Here is a 20,191-nt window from a genome sequence, read left to right as displayed (position 1 = left end):
TGGAACGCCGATGCATTTCTCCGCAAAGATCGGGAATTAATATCTCGAAACTGGTGTCATCCTGAGAATTCGTTCGATGTGGATCTGCATTGCCAGCTCCCCGGCTAGACTTTTTAACTTGCAATATATGGGCCATAAGGTCATTATTTAGAAACCTGATTAGTGAATTTTTGTTAAGTGGTCGCTTGTGCATTTCGATATGTTGTGCAAGTAATGTCCGCCTCTTCGAGTAGACCGGCTGATGCACCTAGAATTGTGCTATTTGTCACAGGAAATTTTTAAAATATTTTGAAAGTGTTCGCTGAAACACCCGGTATAGATTGCAAAATTTGATTCCTGCGCGATATTTTTAGCGCGAGCGAAATAGAATTATGCTTGAATTGGACGTTGTTGTGGCAAATAATGTGCACCACCTACATACCTAAACTTTTATTCTCGTGATTTTTTTTTTTTTTTTTGCCCTAGAGAAAATACGACCATGATGGGCATGTCTCGTGACCTTTAATGAAGACACCGTATAGGCAACTTCAGTACTTTTAAACCCGGCATCTCCATATGCGTATGATAATGAAAGAAAAGGAGAATTTTTACTGCGCACGCGCTTGGGAAAAAAAAAAAGAGTAAACTAAGGTCTGCTGTTTGAGCCACGCATTCACATTCACAGCCTGACAACAAGAAAACAGTACGTGTGTTGATTTATTGTCGATCCATACTGGTACAAGTTGTTCCCTTCGGCGTTTCCCTTCTCACTGCCGGGAAACAGGAATGCCGTCGAACGATAACATCTGAGTATTTCTATCCCAACTGAAAGCAACAACGGCCCGCGACTGCCGGAGCACACACTGCACAATCACGCCCAAGTCCGTCTCTTGGAAGCATCAGCTGTACTTGGAGGCGGCGTTTTTCTCCTGCAGAGCAATGTCCATAGAGTCCATAGAGTCGCAAACCGAATCTTCGTCTTCTTTCTGAGAGCACTGCTCCCCTAGACGAATAAACGGCGCCTCGAGAAGGAGGTGCACAGGTATGCTCACTATGATGCACGCCATCACGTTCCAAAGAAGTTCTTCCATCTGGAAAGGGGGAAAAATAATAATTAAGTAAAGCTAAAACCACGAATTATTGCGGTATGTCTTCCATTTTTCGCGTCATCAACTGAATCGGATTAACGCGCCGGTCGCTCTCAGGAACCGCGCTAACGGCTCGCCTGCAGAGTGACCGAGACAGCCTCGCTGTAAATCATGTATTTGGAAGCTATATAGCATGCGTCACCGCGTAAAAAAAAAAAAAAAAAAAAAAGACTGCACTGGAGCGTGCATATGTGAGCGCGTGTGCATCACACTGCCTGCAGCAAAACTGCCAAGAAATAAAAGAAGCTGAACAATTATATCCCGTTAGAGCTGCTGGTTTGACTGGAAGTGAAGTCATTATATACCTAGTTTCAGGCAGCGCTGTATAGTTAAACCCTAAGCAAATCTATCATGATGTTAACTTGTGCCGGTATATGACCTCAGAACACAGTGATGCGACTTCGAAGAAAATCTGAGGCCGTATTTCAACTTCTGTCGCGTAGAAGCACCGTTATCGATTTGTCATTGGCACGAGCTCTAGTCTCGTTATCACTTTCATCGCTATCTTGAGTGCGAGGGCGCGACCGCCGTGCAACGAGGAAAACGCCCCGAGGCTGAAAGTCAAGCTTTACGAACGCGGCGACTCGTTATACTGTGTGAACTGCGATTCGATCGGCTGAATTATTCGCTCCACGTGGCTATAGAAGCGTGGAGGTTCTCAGAAAAAGCTGTATGTAGTATCTCACAGAAACTCTTTGGAGTCGCAGACTACAAGGTCTGGCCACACCGTAAGCGGTCAGACTGTTCGGCGCTTGCGAAGTGCGCCACTCTGATTAGTCGTTATACATGGATGTAGGCCTTACCGCAAGCTTGACTGTGTAGAAGATCACACCGCGCGTCGTTCCGTTGAAATAGAAGATTAGGAATGGATGCAAAATGTAGATAACGAAGCACAGCCGGCTGATGGGAAGCCAACCAGACCATGTGAGGAACACCCTGATGACTCCTACGAAAAAAAAAAAAGAAAATAAATATCGTGGTAAACAGCGGGCCTCCCAATATGCGAACAGCCAGCACAAACGCAGCTCTTTTTCTGCTTCAGGCTGCGTCACTGCACTCTACGTGCCGGCATGCCAGCTCGACGGCTGCGACGCGATAGATATTGTCCGTGTAGTCGTTCGCCCGTAGTGAAAGTTAAGCTGAATTCGCGCTACATTCGTAGCCGCAGCAGCTGTGTAGTTGACGCCACCGCGTCTTTGACTTATAGTTAAGCCGTGAACCGGAGATCGTTACGAAAGCATAGTCTGTTACAATCGTTTCGTTTTTTTTTTTTAACTGATGTGAAGAAGAAGAAAAAAAAAAAAGAGAAGCTAGGCCTCCTTAGATCCGGCTAACGCAAACAGTCCCAAATTTTACTCTGGAAAAAAACAAAAACAAAAATAAAGAAGGTGAAAATGACAACAGACTCGTGCTACGTAACTAATGTTAGTCATAGTCGCGCAGCTTGGCAGTAAAACTTGTTGTTGGGCTAATTGGCGCATGCTTCGTAGAACTTCATAGAAATTGCGTCACGACGGGCATCACCAGTGGAAACATGGTCTAGTCATCTATTGGTACGCTCACATCAGATTGGGAGAATCGCACACATTTCTAATAAACTATCACTATCATAACGGCCCTGCATCCTCTGAGCGCAGCCTAACGTAGAAAGGTCCGCTGATTATGAATCCATTCGACTCATCGACGGTGCGCCGATGCCCGAGTACGGAATAAAGGTGCTGACACGCGCGAAGAAACGTTAGCGCGATGTATAGCGTGGTATACGTGCACGCACGCCGTGTCCGTACCTCCGCTGCCCCAGGCACTGGCCAGCGCGATGTAGGCGACGGCCACCGAGAAGAGTATCCGGTGGAAGGCGTCGTAGATTGCGTACTCGGTGCCGCCGGGTCGCATGCGGCGGCCTTCCTTGTTCCAGAACCAGGGAATGTTGGTGATGGCCACCACGGTCACCAGGGACAGTATCCAGCCGGCGAACGCGGCCCACTGCGATGTGGACACGCGCGTTTGCAATGGGCCTTCGGAGAAACCTTAGCGGCAACAACAGTACTTTCTTGCACACACACAAAAAAAAAAAAAATGGAGAAAAAGAAATGCAAATACAATAAAGCCACGTGACATGCAGCCGCCACGATGGCTCAGTGGCTATGGCGTTCTGCTGCTAAGCACGAGGTCGCGGGTTCGATTGAGACTAAATGAATAAAAAAAAGTAAGCATACTCGTGTACTTAGGCGCAGGTGGTAGAAATTAGGCTGGATCCTCCTTCGCTACGGCGTCGCGCATGAACCATTTTGCAAGCCACGTTGACAAAGACTGCAATCTTAAAGGTAAATGAGTGGTAAGAAAGGAGCGAATAATTGTTTGAATTAATTATTTATAAAAAGAAACTAGATTGGGCGCGCAAGATTCTTGAAAATAGCTTATCAATATATGCAGAAACGTACAGTGACGCCTTCTTGTTTTTATAACCTACGGATACCCGGTAAGTTTCCTACGCACAGGAACAGACTTAGTCTCGAAATTTCTCAGCCCAAAAAAATGGCTTAATACAACAGTTTCCTCTCTGTCCCCCCTGTACAGCGGCGTTTTGTTATACCAAGCACATGATGCACGTATTAGAGAGGCACCCGAGTTGCACTAACACGAAAGAAAACGATAGATTTGTGTTCACTTATACTCTCGTAATCTTTTATAATTATTGCGGTGAAATCGGGTAAATGGTGGCCGCGAGATTGATTCTTCTTTACGAGAGCTGCGTTGCAGGTAGCAGAAAATGAGATTAGAACTTGGGTGTCTGCAAGAGTCATCATTTGAACGCGGATCTGCACGTGCTCCTTTTCATATAAGTGCACTGTGTACGTCTATATAAACGAGGTGCTACCCAAAAGTACCGGGAATTTGAAAAGCGCGGGCAAACTGAGTGTGCTACACGTTTCCGCCGTTAGATGTGGCTAGCAGTACGCCTTGCGTTAGCCTTGCGGATCAGTGTGCTGAACGACTTGCATCTAAGAAGTATTGTTCAGCGATGTGTTGTTTTGCAACGCAATGTTTCACTGATTTGGCGCATTTCTTAGCAACCAATATGGCAGGCTTCAAGGAGCAAAGGATTTGCATCAAGTTTTGTTTTAAACTTGGCAAAACTGCGGCAGAAAGTCATCGTGCTAGATGACGCTTTTGGGGTCGAAGCCATGAGCCAAAGTAGGACGTTTTTTTATATGGAAGAAACGCTTCAAAGCGGGTCGAATGTGTGTTGACGACGATGAACGTTCTGGACGCCCGCGAATAAGCACAACCCCGGAAACGATAGCGGAAGTTCGTAAGGCTATCCTTGGAAATCGCAGGCTAAATATGAAGGATGACTGCGACATTGTAGGACAATCGTAAGGCATCGTTCAGCAAATTTTGTCGGATGTGTTGAACATAAGGTGCATTTTTGCAAAGTTTGCACCGAGACTGCTAAGTGGCGAACAGATGCTGCACCTTCATCACGACAACGCGCCCGCTCACACATCTCTCCTTGTTAGACAGTTCCTGACATCCAAACAAATCACAGTAGTTCCGCACCCACCCTGTTCACCTGACCTCGCCCCTTGTGACTTTTTCTTGTTCCCAAAGTTGAAGCTGAGGCTGAAAGGATGTCGGTTTCACACTGCTCAAGAGATCCAGTCGGAATTGTAGGCGGTCCTCAACACACTGTCGCCTGGAGAGTTCCACGAATGCATGGAATCGTGGCAGAAACGCTGGGGTCGGTGTACACATGCTCAAGGGGACTACCTTGAAGGAGACAGTGCTGATTAGGCGTTATGGTGGACACATATTTTTCAATGACTGAATTTCCGGCACTTCTGGGTAGCACCTCGTATACATGGTCAAACTATATATAGGGTATCCCACGTAACTCGAGCCACACTTTAAGAATATGCAAATTCCACGTGCCTGGACAGAACCAAGGTAACGTTGTTTACCGTCGCCTGGAGACGCTCAGATTATTTTTTGCATTCCACCTAATTAGATAATTAACCTTAATTAATTTAATAAACTTATCAAATATTATAATTAGATGAAAAATATCAATGAAAAAATTGTAGAGCAATAAAAAACTCCCGATACAGCTTTCTGTTGCTCAATACGTGCTACATAAAGTTTTTTTTTTTTCCGAGCGTGAAAGTAGCCTGCGAATACACGCAAGATTGCCGCGCGACTGGCCGCTCGAGGCACTTTTGAAGTTATCGCATAAGCTCACTGTGATGTCATACCTTCTGGCAGTTTTTGCTTGGACGTAATTGCTAACGAAAAAAAAAAGAGTAAAATAAGAAAACATTGCACTGGATTCGGAAACAGAGGCTCAACCTGCCAGCTTTGGCGGGTATTTCCTGCTCAGAGAGTGCGGGAATACGCGAACATACAACGAAATCCGTCACGTCACAATAACATCGTAAGCGTCCCAGTTGTGGCGCGGCATTCAAGGAACTCAGAACCTGAATTTTCTTCCCTTTTCCGCTGAAGATGTGTTAAGTGAGGAGTTTTGATGTAGGATAACCTGTACCAGTCTAAAATGGTTTTCCGTTTCTCTTTGTTTTCGTTTTTTTTTTTTTTCGTAGCGCATGCGATAGAGGTCAGGGTATCGCGGCATTTTGGTCTTCTGTCCACAAACTGTCTTCCCTCATGTTCCGCAGAAACTATGGCCTCATTCTACAAGGCTTCCTTGCAGCGCACACGATGCTAAGATAGTCCAACATCTGATGACGTTGATTAAAGGCTTCTCGCGGCGTATTACCTTGATTCAAAAGAGAGGCAAATTTGAGCTTTTTATTTTTTTAGTTGTTTTTGTAAAATATGTTGGAAGCACACGTCGGCAATAAGATCGATGCCGAGTGCTCTTTTTTTTTCTAACAATACATAATATAACATCATGTATGCTCACTGTAAAAAGTTAGAAACTAGGAAAAAAAAAGAACAGAACGGCATTAAGAAAAAAGAGAAAACGAAAGAAAATAAAAATGAAGATCCCAACGCCCCAGTTGCTTCCAGTGACTCACCTTGTTAAGCCTCAGCTTCGGCTTGATGGCGAGGAGGTATCCGACGATCAGTCCAATGCAGAACGGTCCTCCCCGCGTGTAGAAGTTTATTTCGATTGAGTCATGATAGGCGTGACGAGAGCTGAAATGGTATGAGAGGCAAAAAAAGAAAAAGAAAAAAAAAGGTACTCGGGTGATGCAAGACAAACGTGTTTCTTTTTTCTTCACAGACTATAAATACGCATATCTGAATATAACGTTACCTACTCTCTTTCTAAACCCATTACGACAGGCTGCTTATTCTGACATATGTAGTGATTCCCCAAAGAAGTTTCTTTGTCGAACTCAGGGGCGATATTTCACTGATGGCTAGCTGAAAAGTCTCGGCTTCGTTGTATACCCTCCGGTCACACTTATTTATCAGAAAACATAGATTACAGCGTACCTCTCTCTAAGTCAGGCCGTAGCTCTAAACCGCCCGGTACTTTCTTTCGTAGCTTCGTACTACTTTAGGTGTATGACTTTTGCCTTACAATAGAGCATCTTAGCATAGCGTTACCGTTGTATACCGCCAAGGCTTCTGCTACACCAAAAGGACTTTTTCTTGGGCAAGTTGGTGCTTAGGTTTCCTAGGTATACTTTGTGGCGCGAAATACATTTCTTGAAAAGGGACAGAAGAAAGGAAGACAGTTAAGCACCAACTGTCAGTGTTGGCACTTCACTGTCTTCCTTTCTTCTGTCCCTTTTCAAGAAATGTATTTCGCGCCACAAAGTATACCTAGGAATTCTGCTACACCGTTCGACTCCACCCAAACCACGTCAAGGTGACACAAATATTGCGAATGTGCAGTCGGTGACAGGATTTATCGGTAACGTCATAACGGTAACGCTATGCTAGAATACTTTATTGATGTTTTGAACGTCGCACAACATATATTCTGCCGCGGGTTTCGGTACTAGCGATGTCTTGTTCGGAAGCACTGAACGGCGGCTGGTATTAGGAAGCTTTAGAAATAACGTCCCCGAGCTGCTTTGCCTACCCGAAAATCCAAGCTCCGTCGTAAGCCTTTTCCGTTCTTTTGTATTTTATTCGCGTTCTTTTTTACGGCTGGTCGATAGCGTCCCCTGACTTCGGTTTCCCTGTTTCTTATTATCCCCGTTAAGCGGGCCACGACGAGCTTTTTTAAGAGCTATAGTACAGGGCGCGTTGATTGCTCAGTCTAAAAAAAAAGAAGAATGCGTTTAAGGCCAACATCAAAGTGGTGGCTGGACAGCTGCAGAACCGCTAAACTAGTAATCCTCCTTGCGTTCCGGTAATGGTGTGACAACGTCGCCATGTCGCCTCTCGCATACCCAGTCGCTCGTTCGCGAGCGTGGTCGATTTTCACGACGAAACGTCAATTGCCAACCGATATGGTGGAGTTGTGGCGCTATAAGCAACTAGTTTTTTTTTTTCTTTTTTTATCTGCACACTTGCTACTCTCCTAGTTAGAAGAGCGGCAGCCCAAGAAAATGCGCTGTCCCCGGGTTCGATTCCTACGACAAGGGCCAATCGTTTCTTCGCGCGAAGCTTTCTTTCCGAGAAGCCCGCTGTATGGGTTTCCTTTGTGTATAGTCGTGTTACACCGTCGGGTGAAGGACCATTTCTTTCTCCTTTGACTTGGCTAATAATATGTTCATTATCGCGAGTGGCCGGAACCTCTTTAATTTTCTTTTTCTTTTTTTTGCAAAACGCTACTACGTACTAATTACTACGAGAATACGAGCCTATATTCAGAGCAGCCTCAAGTGGCTCTACGAAAGGGGCAAGTCCTCCCTGGGCAATGCCTGTAAAATGTATTTTAGCAGCGTATGCAAGTGCGCATATCCGACGAAATAACGAAGTCAAATACACGATCATTACCCTGGTCTGTACTCGCGGAGCAAGGCCGTAGGTCCCAGGTCGTTGGCGTTATTTATCGCAAAAGTTGTCACCGAACATGCAAAAATGCATACTCCCAGTGCAGCCATCGCAAACTTGGGCAACCTGAAACGAGGAGCGAGTATTCGTGTTTAATATAAGATATTTAGGAAACGCTGGCATCCAAACAATCAAGCCGAATAAGGCAGCACTGAACGAAAGAAATGTCACTGGAATAATAATAATAATAATAATAATAATAATAATAATAATAATAATAATAATAATAATAATAATAATAATAATAATAATAATAATAATAATAAAAAGTTCCATAAGTAAATGCAAACACAGAGCGACATATTGGCAGGAAGTTAATCGCTATACTCGCAGTTCTGGATTCATGATCTTGTTGCGCAAGTTGACTTGAGACCTTGCGCTGACAAACTCGAATCTCAGCATTGATTTATCTTAGGCAAAAGGGTCTCGGAAATTTAGGAACGCCTGCTGCGTAATAATCAATCACTGAGAAACGTATTAGGGGATCATAATTTGATTCACCGTTTTCCGCCATGCGACGAGTTAGGAAAGATTCCGTAAAACTAAGCAAGCATCACTCGGCGGCAGCACTTGTCACTTGCACAGTTTGACTATAGTGCTGCGTTTACGCTGTCCATGCACAGTGAATTATTATATTATTTACATATTCATTACCACTTCATTTTCTCTTGTTTTGTATTCCCTCTCTTTCTCTCTCTCTCTCATTGACACCACATCAGTACTGAGCAGTGCACATCTTACAGGAGGCGAACTAGTTGAATTTCTTTGAGTTGCAGCTTTAGGCGCGATGAAATTGGCCAAAGTGATAAACGAATGCGGCCCGCCGCGTTACACAGCACTTTGGATTTTACGTAACTGTGGTCGAATTCACAAATATTTTCGTTCGTGAGAGTGGTCTGCCATTGGGCGGGCGCCTTCGTTAACAATTAAATATGTCTGAAATCACGATCAGCAGGCTCTTACGAACAGTCCTATAGCGCAAGTCCTTGTTTTGCAAACAAGGGCCCTGGGCTCGTATTAAGAAAACTTCACAGTAACAACAGCCTCTCCATCATTCCGATCGCTATCATCACTGGCAGGCGCCTGAATGTCTGCCAATGAGGGAACGCTCTTAAGAAGAGGGCCCGTATTTACAAAAAAATGTTCTTACGCTTAAACTACTCGCAAGAGCAGCTACCTGCCTATCGCCATGTTAGGCACACTAATGAAGGCAGCCGGCCAATGATTTTTTATTCATTTTTTATTTTGAATACCCTAAAGGCCTCGAAAGGCATTACATAGGGGGGGGGGGGGGGGTACAATTCACATATGATATGTCAACACAGCAGGATATGATAAACAGCATTTGGGAACGCAAAGCTTAATGCCGAATTCTCAAAGCTTTTCATTCGTAAGTGATGTTTGTTATTTGCCAACTGCCTTCGTTAATGATATGCGCAACATCGCGATTGGTTGCATGACTTACCTGCTCTTACAAGGAGTTGTACCGAAATAACGTTTTTGGGACGAAGACGTACGAAGATTTTTTTTTCTCACGCAAGTGCAATTCGCGATCCATCATAAAATCATCGCTGCGTGAACTGTTGATATACGTTTCTGCTCTGCTAATTACTTTCTGAACGTCTAAGTTATACCGCTCGGCTACCGAACGCCATCAAATGACCAGCTTTCTTCCGTTCGCAAAGTCTCGAAATATACGCAATGCTCACCGTATGAGGAGAAATCCCATTGCAATGCTGAAGATTAAAGCTTGAAAGACAAAGGCCAGGAACCAGGTATGAGGCATGCACTGAAAAAGGGTAAGGAAAAAGAAGACGAAAGAAAGAACGAAAGGTTGAATGCAAAATGTAAATTTGTCGTTCAGATCAAAATAATCAAATGCGCGGCTTTACGTATAAAACTACCCCCCGTGGTGGGGTAGTGGCTATGGTGTGGCGCTGCTAAGCACGGGGTCGCGGGATCAAATCCCGGCCGCGGCGGCCGCATTTTGATGGGCGGCGAAATGCAAGAAACGCGCGTGTCCCGTGCATTGGGGGCACGTTAAAGATCCCCTGGTGGTCAAAATTAATCCGGATTCCCGCACTACGGCGTGCCTTATAATCAAGTCGTGGTTTCGGCACGTAAAGCCCTAGAATTCATCCATTAAGAATAAAAATGCGTGAGATTGTACTTTGCGCTATACACGACAACAACGTCCGGGTTTCTCAAATATTGTTAGTGCAAAAATTCTACAAGGAGAAAACCAGCACAAGCTCTCGGGTTAGTGTTTTTCTTTTCTTCTATGCCATGCTCATGCTCCGAAAAAAATAATATATATATGTGATCCACTTCTGCGGGCCACTTCTGCGGGCCACGTTTGGCTTCTTGCTTAATTACTAAACCTATCGTAAGGCTCAAAGTGATTGTTGATTGTTTGTGTGATTCACTTGATCTTCACAAGGAAACTTCCCCGCCTTACCTGCTCTTTTGTAGGGAAGAAGTTGTTGATGAAAAGCACGTTCCACTGCCAGCTCTTTTCACACTGTGCCAAGTATTTTTTGCTTTCAATGGCCCATGATGGCCCGTTGCCCAGGGTGGGGAACTTGGCATTAATCACTAGTAATAGCAACACATACGCTGGCAGCAGCCTGCAAATACAAAACGAAGTCACATTTCTCTATCAGCACAGAGGTATTTGGCGAAGGGTGTCTGTTAGTAACGAAAAATTTGGCTGCCACTCTTTTTGCTTGCGAGCTGCGGGGATGAAGGGTTTTCAACATTTCTCTTCTGCCCATATCAACTCCATTACATGCTGCCTCATCGCCACAGACATTTTTACGACTGTGGAATTGGACATAGGAGCTTAGATTGCTAGCGCAACAAAAACAAAAAGATGACACGAACATACATACATACCTACATACATACCTACATACATACATACATACATACATACATACATACATACATACATACATACATACATACATACATACACACACACATACATACATACATACATACATACATACATACATACATACATACATACGTACATACATACACGCGCACGCGCACGCAGGCACTTGCACGGCGTTGTATACGTTCTGTCTCTGTGTATTGTTTGCAGCTATGCCAGTTCTCCAAGATCGCATAACGACTATTCCGCGTCACAAACCAGAGTCGGCTGCCAGACTACGTTGTTTCCGTCCCTGGGCCATGATCGCTTGTGTTCTGTTGTGGGACAGCACGTGTATGTCCCCAGACCAATATATGTTCTCCGTCCATTCGCTTGAATAAACATATTAGCTTTGTTCTCTCTTCCTGTCTATCTTCCGTTTTGGGTCTGGCTGTCAGAACACAGCGAATGCACACGTACCTCCCCCTCCCTTTGTGTTTAGAACACCCTCTGAGCGCTTAAGGATAAAGGAAATGACAATGAAATATGGCTCGTATAGTTATTATTTTCGCGTTAAGAGGAAGCTTTAGCTCGGGCCCAACTCCGACGCGGCCTATTCAAATACATGTAAAAACACAAAAACGTTTTTCTGAGATAACCCCTGGACCGATTTTAATGAAATTTGTTGCTTTTGAGAGAGAAAGTTAAATTCTAGTGACTGTTCGAAGCGGAATTTTGATTTAGGGCTTGAATTTTGTTAAAGAGATTTAGAAAATTTCAGAAGTTTGAAAAAAATAGAAGCACGAAGTTTACAAACTAATAGCTCTGCATCAAGAATAGATATCGCGGTTCTGTAAACGGCATCCATTAGATCATTCAAAGCGGACAAATTTCATATGTCATTTAACATCTTACGTGAGTTTGTTACGTTGTTTACGAGGGTTCTGCAAAAGTTGTAATTACATATTAATAAATTTTTTGACATTCATGTATAAGATGTCAAATTTGTCCGCTTTAGATGTGCTATTAGGTACAATTCACAGAATTGCGATATCACCTATTCTTGCTGAGTTACAGAGTTGTAAACTTGATAGTTTCGTTTTCTGAAAATTTGCGATTTTCGCCAATTTTTAATAAAAAATTGACGACCTAAATCGAAAATGCGAAACCAAGAGTCACTAGATTTTAAGTTTTTCTTTTAAATGCAACAAACCCCGTCAAATTTGGTGCTGTGGTTGCCGAGAAAAACGAATTCTCTTTTTACATGTATTTAGATAGGAGCACCCGAGCTAAAGCTTCCTCTTAAGAGGAAGCTTTAGCTCGGGCCCAACTCCGACGCGGCCTATTCAAATACATGTAAAAACGCAAAAACGTTTTTCTGAGATAACCCCTGAACCGATTTCAATGAAATTTGTTGCAATTGAGAGAGAAAGTTAAATTCTAGTGACTGTTGGAAGCGGAATTTTGATTTAGGGCTTGAATTTTGTTCAAGAGATTTTCAAATATTTCACCGTTTGAAAAAAATAGAAGCACGAAGTTTACAAATTTATAGCTCTGCATCAAAAACAGATATCGCGGTTTTGTAAACAGCATCCGTTAGATCATTCAAAGCGGACAAATTTGATGAGTCATTTTGCATCTTACGTGAATTTGTTACGTTGTTTACGAGGGTTCTGCAAAAGTTGTAATTATATATTAATAAAATTTTTGAGATTCATGTGTAAGATGTCAAATTTGTCCGCTTTAGATGTGCTATCAGATACAATTCACAGAATTGCGATATCGTTTTTTCTTGCTGAGTTACGGAGTTCTAAACTTGATAGTTTCGTTTTCTGAAAATTTGCGATTTTTGCCAATATTTATAAAAAATTGACAGCCTAAATCGAAAATTCGAAACAAACAGTCACTAGATTTTAAGTTTTTCTTTTAAATGCGTCAAACCCCGTCAAATTTGGTACAGTGGTTGCCGAGAAAAACGAATTCTCCTTTTACATGTATTTAGATCGGAGCCCCCGAGCTAAAGCTTCCTCTTAAGAATAAAATAAAGCGTACCCGACAAAGAAGTACTTGGTAGCTGTGAGGGCGCATCGGAAGTACCTCCCGGCGCCACAGTCTTCTTGGCTTCCACAGCGACGCACAGATCGCACAATGTTGTACGCTATGGAAATGGCACTGGAAGGAGGAAAAAAAAAAAAAGGGTCAGTGAAGGAGAAATGAACCGGAGGAATATCGATCAGAGAGCTTACGCTGTAGGGTTATATTCGAAACACGGTACATTTTGTGAACGAAACGAAAAAAAAAGTATGTGCATTTAAATTAGATTACAATTAGGGTTTCACGTGCCAAACATGGCTGGTGTAAGCAATATTTTTTTTCTGGGGTTTTACGTGCCAATACCACGATCTCACTATGAGGCGCGCCATAGTAGGGGGACACTACAGATTAATTTTGACCACGCGGGGTTCTTTAACGTGCACTCAGTGCACACGGTACACAGGCGTTTGTTTTTCCTTTTCTTTTTTTTCTGCATTTCACCCTCATCAAAATGCTGCCGCAGCGGTGGCGGCCATATGTGCATCAGTACGTCCTATATGCTGCAGAGGAAACCACCAGCCCCTGCTACTTGTCGGATCTCACACAAAACACACAAAGGGGTAGCCGTGATGCTAACGAGTCTATCTCTAATTGGTGCGAAATATCATATAAAGACTCTACTGGTATACCCGATAAATTGCACCGGCGTATGTATCAAACATATCTGCGAGTCTCGGTGAAATTTGCAGGGTCTCTTTGGCCCGAGATCCAACGCATTTCGACTGATCAGTGTCGCGCTGCTCCGCACGCAGGTTATCCTCGCAGCTGTCTCGAAAAGGGACGACAGCAACACCTATCAACGCATTTATTGAGACTTGTGATAGTGAAAAACACGTAGCACCTAAATACCTGGTGCATTGTTCAAGTGAATCATTCGTGCTGTAACCAGGAAAACAGTGAAAAATGTTGCCAAGTTGACTGCAGGATTTTCTTGTACACAGCGGTTATGTGGACGTTACTTGCGTCGATTCGCAGCACGCAAAAAAACTCGGAGCGCACGAAGCAGTCTCGCGCCTCAATTTGTACTCACATGACTGTAGCAATGGCGTCAATCGCCAAGGAGTTGTTGATGGCGAACTGGATCGGAGGATCGTTCAGGACCTCTCTCAACGACTTCAGGTTTCCTGCGAATCAGTGCGGCGCACGCGAGCCATCTTGTAGCGCATTTTACAGAACCGAAGTGCAGAAACATCGTTACGCTGTCGCGTTTTTACTTTTAGGTTAGCGCGGTGATGTCAGAGAGCGAGTGATAGGAGGAGTTGTGTGTCAGTTGCCGTACTGCGCTCGCTTTGTTCGAGAGCGCAACACCAGCAGTGCGAACTAATTAAGCGCGTCTTTGTGTCTGCCTAGAGAACGTGCCGGACGACCCATAATGGGTGTGTGGAAGGAGAGGGGCTGGAGGAGGCTATAGCCTTCCAGCAGTGCCCTTCCCCCCAAACATACTTTTCTCTCTCGTCCTTCGGTGCGTTCAACCGCTCACGTTACCTCGATGTTCGCTACAGCTGCAAAGTTGGAAGAACCGTCTCAAATGCAGGAGCCATTTCGTTGACTTCTGCACTTGACCCCTCCAACGAACATAAGGCTGTTCCGAATTTCCAGCTATTCGTAGTTATCTGTGAGCTCTACAGGAGACGAGAAGTTACCAGGTAAATCTGCGCCCCTCCCACGATGCCTTGTTTGAGAAGGTGAAGGGATTGGCACTTTTAGCCCTTCTATGCGCTCGTCTAGGCTATGAACGCGCGTTTTGACTTTGTTGCGCGAACAGTGCACAGATAGAGTGAACAGGTAGTATGTTGTTACTCAGCTTTTCAAAAGAAAAAAAAAAGAAAGAAAGAAAGGAAACAGATCGAAATGCGGGAGCCAATGTCATTCGGGTGGATTTCTATGCGAACGTCATTTGCATTTCCCGTTCGCTCTACGCAAATGTAGCGCCGGAAATACCTGAGAGGTTGAAAGGCCTGAGTATGAGTGTGCTGCCGATGATGATCCAGACGAAGCTCATGGAGGTGATGCCCGCCATGGGTGCAAGCGTCTTGCTGCCGCGGCGGCCGCTCATTAGCATGCGGAAGTTGCGGTAGGCCGAGAACGCGCGCAGCACTTGCACGTAGTGGTTCTCCGCATCTGCGCACGTGTCAGATAGAGAGAGGCGAGTGCTAGTAACGCGAATGAATGATTCTGGTAGTTTTGGCTGGTTGGCAGTTCAGCAGAGTAGGATGCACTGAAGGCATGGAAGAAAAAAAGATATGGGTGGAAGCCGTCGGAGGGTGATTGCGCAAGTCAAGCGATAGCTTCCCTGGTGAGATATGACGCTGACGTCACTTCCTGGTTAGCTCTGCTGGTTAACGCTATATACGAGGCGTGCTGTGACGTCGCACTACCTCCGTGATCGGCTCGCGTTACGAGCCACACCATAAAGCCTTTGCGAGGAGACGTGTGCTGCATTAGTATCATGATCGGCCCACCAAGTTACCACCTTTGATTACACTGTCGCCGAGATCGGCATATAGCGCTGATTCGACCCTCTTTTTGGGATCGGCTCAGTTTATACTCGGCCAGACAGCCGTCCACGCAAAATGGCGCGATGAGCCAAAGAAAGCTAGGAGCATGACGAACGAAGCGACTAGCACAGCATTTCAGTGGTTTTCAGGCCTCGCATTCACAAAAGGCACTTAGGCTAGAATTGTTCGTAAGAGCAAATGCTATAGCCAATCCTGATGCTGGACATACTAGTTAGCGAAGGCTACCGGCCAATCGCAAATAACATTTACGAACAAAAGCTTCGTGAATTCGGATCCAGTTTGTTTATTTATTTATTCATTTATTTATTTATTTATTTATTTATTTAAAATACCTTACAGGCCCTATGGGGGCATTGTGTAAGGGGAGTTACAAAATCAAGGCAAAAGTTTAAAAGTTTACCTAGTTTACTAGGTAACGTTACCGTATCCGGCCATTAACTTTGCATTTACGCGGGTCTGATCTGGTAATCTCTCCTCCGTGCCACTCCTGCAAGGAAAGCAAGTCTATTGGCCGCAATGCTTCCTTTTTTTTTTGTCAACGATCTTTAACCAAAACAGAAAGGCTCCTTGAGGGTCCACTTCGTGATTTGATTGGGTCTAAATGTTTAGGTTTTACTCTCCCTTGGAACCTCGGCACTAGACTTTAGCTAAAGATGTGTCTCGCACTGCGTGCATCCGATTTCCTACAAGAAACAAAACGTTTACGGTTGTTTATCTTTATTCTTTACTCTCACTATCATCTTTCCTCCAAATTATTCTTCCATACCGTTGAATGAGTTATAGTCAGAATAGTTTACAGCCTAAATGCGCTGGGACGTATCTTTGGTTTCTTTTCAAGGAAACAGATTTTCCTTAGAAAATAAAAATAGAGAAGTAGGTACTAGACACTGGCAACAAGGAACGAGCGGAAAGTGGCGATTGGCTGTTTGCACTCTTTAAAACTGCCAATTAGCAGCCGTTCTGAATCATCCTTTAATGATGAACTCTAGAGTAGTCACAGTTGCCTGTATATACTCACTGATTTCGTAAGAATGAGCCTTGACTATTTCCTTTGCGGCGAACTCTCTGTTGACCAGCATGAGGAACATGGCGTCCACTAGTGTTCCCAAGACGACTAGTACGAGCAGAATGCCGACAATGATTCTGTAAAGCAACAGCAGAACGACAGTTGTAAATGAAATCCTGCCCCCCCCCCCCCCCCCCTTTTTTTTTTTCGGTTGTCGAGAGCAGTTCTTCGTGACGAACATAGACCATGTGTTCAAGCCTGAATTTTTAGATATTTTAGATATAGGCTGTTTCAGATATTTGAGAGATCCGACAAAAAAAAAAAAAAACCTAATAGTTGTTGCTGGTCAAACTTGACAACAGTGGCGGAAATCAGAATTTGTGCGATAATCCCATTTACAATTATTACTTAGCTATATTACACAAATTACCTCCTTGATCGATAACCTTAAGGCATTTTGTATTTTCAGAATTGAAGCCAGCCCGCAGTGCTCAACGCATAACCTCTTGATACAAACCCTGTGCCTCACTCGGGGGCCTCTCAGCACAGGGTACAGCCAGCTTGTACTTACACTGGTCAACCTCCCTGTCTCTCCCTCTATTTTTATCCTCTCGTATGTGCCTTGCCCTAGTTTCGAGACGCACAAGCTCAAAACCTGTAGCAAAATGCATTGCTGTTGCAGTTAATGTGTTTTCGCACTGCAGAAAAAAAAATTCTGTACATAAAAAAAAGTGCTAACTGGAACAACAATGGATCTCGCTGCAGATCTTGAGTCCTTATTTCTCGGAATTGTTACGTGTTAGGCACATACAGAGTGATTGCAATCTTAAGTTATATGGAATTTTTGAAAATAGCCTGTTGCAGATAACATAATTCTAGTCCTCGAGCTGGATTATTTGGAGGCGGGCATTACTTGCGCGAGAAATCAAAACACATTTCGAGCTAATTACAAGATTCACTAATTATCTTTTGAATTAATTACTTTACGGCACAAGCTGCAATTTACGAATTGTAGCCGGTTGGTTTACAAGGCCTATCGACTTGGAATTAATTTCCAGAATGACGCCAGGTTGGAGATATGCGTCATCAAAGATGCCGTAGAAATGCACTGTTGTCCCACTTACTCTTTTAACGAAACGCTCATTTATGCATTTAAGCACCAAAGTAACGGGAATGCCGATGTATTTCGTTCCACACTTTGGGAAATACTATCTCAAAACTTCTGGAAGTTCATTTCAAGTGGATGCGTCTTGCAAGCTCACCGGCTACGTCAATTAATAACTTGCGATATGTGCCGTAAAGTAATTAATCAAGAAGTAATTAGTGACCTTTTTGTTAATTAGTTGAATATGCGTTTCGATTTCTCGTACTAGTAATGCCCGCCTCTTCGAATAATCCAGCTCAAGGACAAGAATTCTGCTATCTGCCGCACGCGATTTTTTAAAAATTCTATAAGACTTAAAAATGACCACCCTGTATATTTTCTAACGACGGATTATGCTTTGAGCATTTGACAGCGATCGTAGCGTTAGCCATGGCGGAAGGAAATAATTGGAAAAGAGCATCGCACAACATGATTGAAGCCAAATGTATCGGCCCAACACGTGATCGTCACACCAGAGCGCGCGGTCAGTTTTAGTGCTACCGCTCTGCAGATAGAGCAGGGCTATGCTATAGCCACCATAGCAGGGCCGCTGAACAAGCACACATCGATTAAAAAATATATATATATATATATATTGGTAACCAAATATTCCCGGCCACTGCGCCGAATGCGCAAGGCCCAGTGCAGCCCCATGCACACAACTCGCTATGCGAATGTGAGAGGTGAACAGTTGAATTTTGTTTTGAGCATTTGGCAGCACCTCGTTGTTATGTTCCACGGCAGTCAATTAGTACCAAGGAGCGTGTAAAAAAAAGCAGGATGCAAATTTTTTGTTGAAGGAATGTCAAGCAGTATACTTACGACGCAGCCAGCAAGGTAGAGGACTGTTCATGTGTATTGAGGTTGTCCTTTGTCACGCATCCTGCTAATTCAATGCCCATCTTCACGTCCGGTGCTTTCATACCCAGTTGCGAAACGTAATACAGAACTGAAACAGGGGAGGGGGGAGGGAGGATTTTGATGTGAGTAAAACTAAACGTGGAGGAGGTATCTTGGTTGCGTACATGTTTAATGGGGTTGGGATAAAGGGGTGTTGAGACATGAACGGGGCGACATCAAACGGCAGTGACCCACTGGGCACGCAATGATGATGCCCGCTAACGCAGATACACCACGTCATTGACGATGTAGTACAAATTTGTCCCTTCTCATTCCTTATGAATTAATTATGAACTAGCTGTATAAAATAATTGTCACAGCTTAGAAAAGTGATCTTCGGAAAGGCTCGCTGTGAAAGTTGACGTAAGTGTGGAGTCTAGTCGGATGGTTTGGGCAATGACTAAGAAAAATAATGTAGGCAGCCGTACAAGTTGCGTGCATCTGCAATTGGTTGCACGCTGTTCATCCTTTGCTTATGTGCAAGTTCTTGCCTATAGTGCAGATAATATATCATGACAGCATTGAGCATGCTGTCAACTTGTAATCTGCCTAAAATAATTATATTGCTTATCTCGCCAAGTTGTTGTTCTGAGCTTGATGCATCAATTTATTGGACAGAAGTCTTATCACTCTCACATATAGTGCATATATGCATAGTACTTTATCTGTGCGGTTATCAGCAGCGGCTTTCTTTTATTCATTTTCTGATATGCACGGATGATACCTTATGGTAAATGTGGATATACTAAGAAAAAAATGCGCAAGAGATCGACGTATATAATAAATGTGAAGTCGTAAAAAAATAGTTTTCTCTTCGTTCTAGTAAATAATGGTTCTTTTAGCCATGCTCGACAATGCCCTGAAGGGCTGGTCACGCGTGATTACCGTGCAAAAATTAGGGCCCCCGTATTCACAAAAAAAGTTCTTATGCTAGAACGGTTCGTAAGAGCAAATGCCAGCCAATCGTGCTGCTGGATATATTAATAGCGAGGGCGGCCGGCCAATGGAAAAAGGCAGTTTGGGGCCAAATTCACAACGCTCCTCGTTCTTAAGAGCTTTTTGCCATTGACCAAGCGCCTTTACTGATAATATGTCCGGCATGGCCGCGGGATTGGCTGAACGGTTCTAGAACAATTCTAGAATTGTTCGTAAGAGCAACCTACAAACAAGTGATCGGGATGCTGGACATATCATTAGAGAAGGTGATTGGACAATGGTAAACAACATTTACGAACGAACAGCTTCGTGACTACGGCCCATGTTACGCATATAGTCGCACGTGAGTGCGACCTGCAACCGGCCTGTAGCCTGTTCGCATATAAGAGTGACGCAGTCCGATATGTATGTACGCTTTGCATTCGAAAAGTGGTTAAACATTTCACAAATGCAGGCTGCTAAGCCGAAGACGCAACAACGCATTCTGGGTCAGTATAATGTAAAGATTTCTTTCTCTTGATTCTATTCCTTTTTATCATCCACTCGCTCATAATTGGGCGATACCGCGGATAACATGTGCGAAGCGTTGCTCGGGCCGCCGACGAAGCACGA

At 44.0% G+C, this 20,191-nt stretch overlaps 1 protein-coding gene across 1 annotated transcript in view; it reads right to left on the bottom strand.

The window, feature by feature from the left end:
- Positions 1 to 678: 678 nt before the first annotated feature.
- LOC126548169 (nose resistant to fluoxetine protein 6-like) overlaps positions 679 to 20,191 on the bottom strand; it is an 82,711-nt gene continuing 63,198 nt past the window's right edge. The window contains exons 5-16 of the mRNA XM_050196296.2: positions 18,566 to 18,692; positions 16,612 to 16,736; positions 15,016 to 15,195; positions 14,105 to 14,198; positions 13,033 to 13,152; positions 10,561 to 10,729; positions 9,812 to 9,891; positions 8,046 to 8,168; positions 6,164 to 6,284; positions 2,915 to 3,110; positions 1,931 to 2,073; positions 679 to 1,070 (exon numbers count right to left, since the gene is read on the bottom strand). Of these exons, the coding sequence (XP_050052253.1) occupies positions 879 to 1,070; positions 1,931 to 2,073; positions 2,915 to 3,110; positions 6,164 to 6,284; positions 8,046 to 8,168; positions 9,812 to 9,891; positions 10,561 to 10,729; positions 13,033 to 13,152; positions 14,105 to 14,198; positions 15,016 to 15,195; positions 16,612 to 16,736; positions 18,566 to 18,692 (1,670 nt within the window). The 3' untranslated portion in view covers positions 679 to 878. The remainder of the gene's footprint in view (positions 1,071 to 1,930; positions 2,074 to 2,914; positions 3,111 to 6,163; positions 6,285 to 8,045; positions 8,169 to 9,811; positions 9,892 to 10,560; positions 10,730 to 13,032; positions 13,153 to 14,104; positions 14,199 to 15,015; positions 15,196 to 16,611; positions 16,737 to 18,565; positions 18,693 to 20,191) is intronic.

This window comes from Dermacentor andersoni, chromosome 1 (assembly GCF_023375885.2).
Source record: "Dermacentor andersoni chromosome 1, qqDerAnde1_hic_scaffold, whole genome shotgun sequence".
Lineage (NCBI taxonomy): Eukaryota > Metazoa > Arthropoda > Arachnida > Ixodida > Ixodidae > Dermacentor > Dermacentor andersoni.
The sequence above is the reverse complement of the archived record's forward strand: the minus strand, read 5'-3'. Positions and strand labels throughout refer to the sequence as shown.